We start from the raw sequence: 7,928 nt of genomic DNA on the forward strand, positions 1-7,928 counted from the left end.
GTGATTGGTTTAGAAACTATACTTGCAACGAGAATTCATTTGTGAAATTCTAACATTTTCCCGAGAGGATTGAAAGTAGCCACCGCTGATGGTGAACCCCTATACAAAGCTTGCCATGGAAAGGAGTAAGAAGGATTGGGTTGAAGCAATAGGAGAGCAGGCATCCTTGAGCATATAGTATCTCCATTCGCTTATCTGAAATTCCCACCAATGAATCTGCATAAGTCTTCTATCCTTTTTATAATCTATTTTCTTATTTTTATTTTCGAAAACCCATAAACAAATTTAATCTGCCTAACTGAGATTTACAAAGTGACCATAGCTTGCTTCAAACCAACAATCTCTGTGGGATCGACCCTTACTCACGTAAGGTTTATTACTTGGACGACCCAGTACACTTGCTGGTTAGTTGAACGGAGTTGTGAATTCAAATAAAGACAATTATTGAATAAATCCATACAAGCACAAAGAATAGTGATCACAATTTTGTCCACCAGGTACCCCCTTTCAACTAATCATTTTTGTCAGCTGTGTTGTTGAATTAGATTCTAAGGTTGTTGCTTGACTGTACATGTCTTTGTTTCACCAACTTTTGAATACTAGACATATGTTCCCCTTCATAGTGGTCGTCATTGGTACTTGATGATGGTCAACATGTGGGAGGAGAAGCTGGTGTACCTTGATTTGCTTAAGCGTAGCTCGGAACGAGAAGGAAGGATCAACCAAATGCTTGACGTGGTGAGTCATATCCGCCACTTATGTGCTTGCTGCTACATTTTCGACTTCATTCATTATACATTAACAGCTGTAAATTACTACAAATAGGCCAGGTTTATTGACCATATACTTGCTGACAAGAGGTGCTATGAAAAGCAAAATATCACCCCTAAGAAAGTGTCCAGCTTTAAGGTCTTTGAGCCATTGGTCTCCCAGCAAGCTGAGGACTCGTAAGTTGCAAATGATGTTGAAATAAGATTCGAAGGAATTTTTGTGATCTGATTTTTTTTTCTGCTATATCTCTTTGGGAATGAAAAATTGAAACAAAAAAATAGGAAACAATCACGGTGAAGGACAAGATATAAGCAACTATTCAATTAAAGGATGTGAATTTTTTTTCTTTAGGTTACTAACAACGGTGGTGTCGCAGAAAAAAAGAAAAATTTCCAGGGTTTAAAGACTACGAATGATGTCATGTTTTCACTTAGGTTGCTGAGACTGATGTTGAAACATGATTTAAAACAACTGCTCCTCTAGTTTGTTGATAGAATTTTATTTCTGGAACAGGATGAATTGTGGAGTGTGGGTATCACAATGGATGATCCTCACCCAGTTGCGGGCATCTTATGAGTTGGAGGTAAAGGTTATTTCATGTCTAGCATATTCATGTTGATTGAGCCTGTTGTAGTCCTACATTGCCTAATTTCATGATTGAATTATTGCTTTAGGAGGTCAACGACAGCATCCGGATGGCATTGGCCATATACCTTGTCATGGGCAGTCACAACCCTATTGCTGAGGAAGTGGTAGAAAAGGCAATGAGGTATTGGGATAGGTCAAACAGGGTATCCTACAAGAAGGAAAAGAGACAAAGAAAGAAGGCCAACTCCCCTACGGGTCCCTTGAGCCCCTCAATCTGAGGGCTTTAGTAGCTGCCACCGAGCCTCATGTGGTGGTGTTTGCATTTTTTTGTGGAATATAGTTGTAGCTGCCACTGACCTTCTTTTGATTGTTTTTTGGTTTGCCTAACACTTCCGGAAGCATTTTGCCTAATCTAACTCCTTGACGAATTTAATATGTAATAGTTTACCCTACCTCAGTACTACTTAGGAACACTTGTTAGGGGTCAACAATGCTCTGTGTTACCCATATTTTGATGGCGGTTGAAGGAAATAGTTGTACCCCTAGAATTTGGTTCTCCATGCTTTGTTTGGGGACATTCATGTATTTAGTCTTTAAGGAAGTGATCATGAATGCAACAAACAAGGGAGACTCATTTACAAACACTTGAGTTTGTCACCTATTTTATTATTCATGCCCAACTTCGTTATCATCAATATGTTCAAAATATTATGCTTTTGCTAACTGACGACAGTATTTACAAAATTCAAAAGTAAAATTTGTGCAACTTCAACTTTATCTATTGCACTAAAATGTCACAATTTCTTATGAGAAACGAACTTCCTTCCATGTATTTCAACTTTACATATAGCATGGAAATGTCACATTCTCTTACGAGAGACTATCTAATTACTACAGAGCTTCCAAGACTAGTTTTTGGTTACTTTACATGTTCAGACGTTGACTATCTTAGGCCCTGTGTTAGCACATTATATTTACGTATGCCAAAAAATGATTATAATTTAGATGGAAGGATTTCCGTGCTTGTTCTCCTGATCTAGTTACTCCTTTCAAATTGTGTTATTTCATGTTTGCTCTATAGAAAAACATATTTCATGGTCTTAAATAGAATCAAATCAAATAATTATTCTTTTCACTGTGATAATTTCACTTGGCACAATCACTACAGAACAAAGAAATTTGGTAAATTTGGATACACATCTCAAGGAATGACCATGTAAATTGTATAAACAAGAAAATTAAATTTAAATTGAGTACACTGAAATTATGAGAACAAACACGAATTTGGCACCAGACGACAATTTGGCCAATGCAAAAAAAAAAACATAGAATAAACTCAAGAGAAGAGCAATATTTTCATATTGAAGTACCGTGGCACATAACTCAAAGAGGGCAGTTACTACAATATTTTCACTAAGAAAGAAAAGGTTTCTCTACTAGGGGTTCGATGCCTTTTTAGCTACCACTACAACATAGTCATTCCACATGGATGATACAAGTAATCATGATTCGTCCACTATTTACTAAATATAACCACCGACGACATAATCCAACTGGTGTAGCTTAGTTGTCTACGACAATCAAATTGAAAAAAATGTACCATAACATTACATGTTTCCAAAATCCCCACCATTCATTCATCGATTGGTTAGTCTCAAACTTGTCTCGGATTACTTGCTAGCCTCTCGATAACCCTTATTATGTCATGCATCATCTGCATCGACAACATATACATCTCAATTGGTTGCACACACCTGATGAAACAAATTTAACTATTCCAACTAACAATCGTACATCCTCAATCTTCACACAGTTGTCATCGTTAAAGCACATTGGGAGGACAGAATCCCAACTTTCAAAACGGATATGCCTAGTCTGACCCTCCTCGTTTAGCCGGAACCTGAATTCTTCCACGTCTGAGTCATCCACCAGTTCACCCGCTTTAGGTGGAAGCACTTTCGACGCGTCACATCGACCCTAACTTAAACAAACTTGTTATTGGTGAATCCAAAAAAACCTGAAACCATGTCACCAGTAATTTCGGCAAATAGAATCAATTATAAATAAAATTTTGACACAAAAACTTAAAAGCTGCCCCTTGCTAACTGTTACACTATGTGATATGCAAACGGCACCTAACATGGTTGTTATAACATCCACAGAAATACGTAACAACACCACCCTAAACCCTATTACTACTGACTTAGACAACTTAGGATTCCTAGTAACTGTGATAAATAAACCTTTGCATTTTCTGTTGGTGAGGAACCTTCCGACCCAAACTCTGCTGCCTTCTCATCCACCTGTGGGTTTGCCTGCATATTCACTCCCCGCTTTTCAGTGCAGTGTCGCTTCGTGTGTCCGGCTTTCTGACACATGCTATAACGCCTCTTCCTACCATTCATTTTTGTAATCCGAGGAGCCCCTTTGGTCTTAACCACCATGGGATCCTTCACACTGGGAGTATCTCTTCCCTCTGCTGACGGAACCTTCTGATCGTATGCAACCTCGATTTGTTCACATAAAGCTCGTATGCCACTCATCGCTGTGTTAAACAAACCCGGGCCCTGTGCAGCTATGAACGAAAACCATTGCGATGCAGAGTGCAATGTATCCTGACGTAATAGAAATCCCCTCTCACTGCACTCATCAGCTCTTCCTTCACCATAGTTATCCAATGATTTAGCATCCTTATGCCACCTCTTCAGCACCAACCTTGATGGAATTTCTCTCGCATGCTCATGCTCCAAAATGAAAAACATATGTCGACACGGGTAACCCTTTCGCAACCAAAATTGGCAAGGACATTGAACCCTATTCACCACCCTATCATACAGCAACGTTAGTGGCCTACCTGGAATGCCGTAGTCTTCAACGTGTACACCACTGTCGTGGATCGGCGAACTTTTCTGACAAAGTTAACCGCACCGACACCATCAATTACCCTCTTCACGTCCAAGAATAACTCTCGTGTGTAAACAGCGGCAGCAAATCGCTCGAGTGGGTCCAAGCAAGTCGTGATCACTGGGTTACTGTGAATGGACTTGAGGTGGGACTCTAACTCATTATTCCAATACTCTCATACCATCAACTCAACATTCTGCACCAGCTCAAGAACACTGTGCCTTGAATTAAGAAACTTTTTGACATTCACATTAATCCCTTCACATTGAGAAGTTGTGTGGAATCCGGCACAGAATTTGTCTTTTTAGTACGCATTTGCCCAAATTTTTTGCTTATCATAAGTTTCCTTCGCCCAAAAACTATCATGAAGTCGGTATTCAACAACAGATGCATCCCACTCTGCCTCAAACTCTTCTATCTCCATATTCGAGTACAGCCACCTGGTGAAATGTTGTCTTAAGCCTTCATCTTTCACATTCGAAGTCACGTTCTTCTCCACATGCCAAGCACACAGTCTATGTGTGGCCTCCAGAAACACCGCATTGATTGCTGCCCTCATTAAGTCACACCCGTTTGTCACAATCACCGATGGCTTTTTGTTGCACATTACCTCCAACAAATTTTCAAGCAACCACGTGTATGACCCAATGCTTTCATCCAACACCAAACCAAACCCAAATATGGTTGTTTGCTTATGATTGTTTGAACCAGAAAAGATTACCAAAGGTCTCCTATATTTGTTTTTCTTGTAAGTTGAATCGAAGGAAAGCATATCACCAAAGTGTTGGTAATCAACCCGGCTCCCATCATCAGCCCAAAACAAGTTCGCTAACATATTGATGTCCGTCAAATTGTACCTAGCCATGCACATCGGATCCGACACTGCTTTTCCCTCTAAATAAATTATTGTGACGTTAGCGTCTCCATCAACAATCTTCTCCCGCTTGGTCTTCTCGATGTAGTTATAGGCATCCTTTTTGGAGAAACCCATCAGAGAATACCCCTGGCTTGCCCTACCATAAACCTAGGATCTTTGACGTCGGGACACCATGTCCCTGCATTCCATTAATTTGTGCCTTAGCTGAACAATTCATGTCTCTAAAGCTGTTGACTATATGAACCATCCTCATAGGAGTTAAATCATGGTTGTGATCTAGTATAACTTTCTATCGCTCCAAATTTCGCTGACCTCGTCCCATAAGATTGACAGCTTTGCGTCACAGTTTGTGCGCGTCTCCAATCTGTGGTCCCTCTCCCTGTCAAGCCTTTCATAATGTTTGTGCTGCATCAGCCCTACTTTGTTGCAAAAAAACCTCCTCCAAATCACTCTTCTATTATCATCCTTTCCCGAGTCACCCTTGCGAATACCGAACCCATGACATTTGCCGTATCTCTTATAAAACTCATAGGCTGCTTCGTTCGTGCAGAACGCCTTCCTCATTATATCAGCTTCAGTCAGCAATAGCACGTCTCGATATTCAGTGGCTTCTCCCTTCACCCCTTCATCACAAGTATCAGTTTTACCGTCTCCAATCAGTGTCTTGTTTGTTTCAGACTGTGTTTCGCCGCTACCATCCTCTTGAATTCCAGCACCTCGATTAACTCCATCATCTAGTTTAGCCTCCATCCGCACAATTACACCACTAGCACAAATCACATTTACTTACTCAAATCAAATGTCAAAGTCAACATACTCAAAATCCATTAACATCAACTACACGTCGTTCTTTACAACATCAAATAAAACACATTAACTTCACCAAGTAACACAGATCTCTAGTTTTTTACTGTTGCAACAACAAAATTGAAATTATATTCTGCAGAATTTATTAACTAGATAAAAAAAGTTGACAACTTTTCTTTGGAACATAAAACTAATGCCGCATTCTGCTGTCACTGAACTCGAGAATTAGCGGCATGTCCAACTCCCATAAAAACTACTTTGCAGAAGCTAAATTTTCCTAATTTTAATCCTACTAACTAGACTCATTTACCCAAACTAACTGCATATACAACATTATATTCCCCAACCAACAATTAACCATTTAAATCATGCATACATAATTATTACTAAAATCAGCACGATCAGTATAACAAATATAAAGCCAGAAACAAATAAGTTTAACAATTTTAGACTTCTTTAATTTATTATTAAACTATCTTGCACAAATATGAACAACATAACTCAACAAATCCACCAGAATATACTCTTTCATAACCTCCGATTCACCTCTGCTAACCACTTCATGTATACATATATTGAATTCGAAATAAATTTCACCCTTTTTCCTTCTAGTGAATTTTCACCACCCCAAAAAAGAGTAAATATCACTATGTCACCCCAGAAAATTAAAATAACTAAAAATGCATATCAAATTATCGTTTTGTGTCTTATATACTTACCAATTACTGCCTAATGTGCTTCCCAGGGTGCAAACTCCCTTGCAACTTCTCACGTTCTCGCCGGAAACGTCAACGTTGGACTGCCCTCCAGATCTTTCACAATACAAAAAACCACTAACTCCCAGCACATGTCGTTGCTTCTAGCTTCTTTTTACCCCTCTTTGTTTCATTTGCCTTTAACCAAAAAGTTGTTGTTATTATTATTATTATTATTATTATTATTATTATTATTATTATTATTATCCACAAAATTTTAATTTTATTTCTCCGTCCAAAAGGAAAAAAGAAACAGCATTACAATTGAAAGAATTTTTGTTTTCAAAATATTTGAGTATTTTTGGACAATTCAATTTGACCTAAATAAAATATAAATCAACAATTCATTGAACCTAGATTCATATTCAATCATTTATAAGTTCATATTTTTTTTCTTTTATCAATCACAATCTAAGCACAATTTCTTCTATATCAGCGTGAAATGTATTAAGAAATTCTAACACGAACAACATCTAATTACCTTAACTTTATCTTCCTTTCCCATGGAATATCGGCATAACCTCTAGAGTCCTAAAAGTATATCATGAGTTAGGAACAAATTAAAAATAATATAAAACCATAAAAACTATTTTATAATAAAATAATATAAAATATAAATAAACACATTAAAAGATAATTATAGTCTTATATAATTATTATTCCTAGGTAATTTTTGGTTGATATTATTTTCCATACTTAAAAATTACCAGCAATCCAATAACAATACAATCCAACAACTAATCAACTAATCAATGCCTCAACATCAAGTTTTAGCACCCAACAACTAATCAATTATCAAGGTTTTAACAATAAACTATAAGAATTAATCATGCTACAAGCAATCAGTTTCAACAATTAATCATTTAACAATACTTCAAGCAATCAGCACCAAAAAATTAATCATTTAAAGATATATATGAGTACATTAATATATATAGTTTCAGATGCAAAAAAGCATCTTGTTGGATGAAAGGCATGTTTTTTCACTTTTATAAATACCCCATCTTTGGTCACTAGGCATTCATTTTTCTGATAAAACAAACTCCTCCTATGCTAAGTGCAAAAGAAGAAGCTAGCTAAATTATATATATATTAAGGCACTTGGTGCGGAATTTACAACCACAAACTAACCAGCAAGTGTACCGGGTCGTAACAAGTAATACCTCAGGTGAGTGAGGGTCGATTCCACGAGGATTGATAGACTAAGCAACAACGGTTAAATGACT

At 37.5% G+C, this 7,928-nt stretch overlaps 1 protein-coding gene across 1 annotated transcript; it reads right to left on the reverse strand.

The window, feature by feature from the left end:
• Positions 1 to 3,013: 3,013 nt before the first annotated feature.
• LOC110273537 (putative protein FAR1-RELATED SEQUENCE 10) lies at positions 3,014 to 5,254 on the reverse strand. Its single transcript, XM_021126697.2, has 4 exons — positions 4,624 to 5,254; positions 4,214 to 4,416; positions 3,603 to 4,103; positions 3,014 to 3,073 (listed from the first exon to the last, which is right to left on the reverse strand). The coding sequence occupies exons 1-4, from the start codon at positions 5,252 to 5,254 to the stop codon at positions 3,014 to 3,016; spliced, it is 1,395 nt and encodes a 464-aa protein (XP_020982356.2).
• Positions 5,255 to 7,928: the final 2,674 nt, after the last annotated feature.

This window comes from Arachis duranensis, chromosome 7, assembly GCF_000817695.3.
Source record: "Arachis duranensis cultivar V14167 chromosome 7, aradu.V14167.gnm2.J7QH, whole genome shotgun sequence".
In the NCBI taxonomy this organism is placed as follows: Eukaryota; Viridiplantae; Streptophyta; class Magnoliopsida; order Fabales; family Fabaceae; genus Arachis; species Arachis duranensis.

Bases quoted from the DNA above. Each gene is read 5' to 3' on its own strand.
- LOC110273537 (XM_021126697.2), bottom strand. From the start codon at position 5,254: ATGGGTTTCTCCAAAAAGGATGCCTATAACTACATCGAGAAGACCAAG. The intron at 4,417-4,623 runs GTTTTTGGGCGA...ATAATGAGTTAG, and splicing joins TGAATACCGACTTCATGATA to AGTCCCACCTCAAGTCCATT. The intron at 4,104-4,213 runs GTAGGCCACTAA...TTCATTTTGGAG, and splicing joins TGAAGACTACGGCATTCCAG to CATGAGCATGCGAGAGAAAT.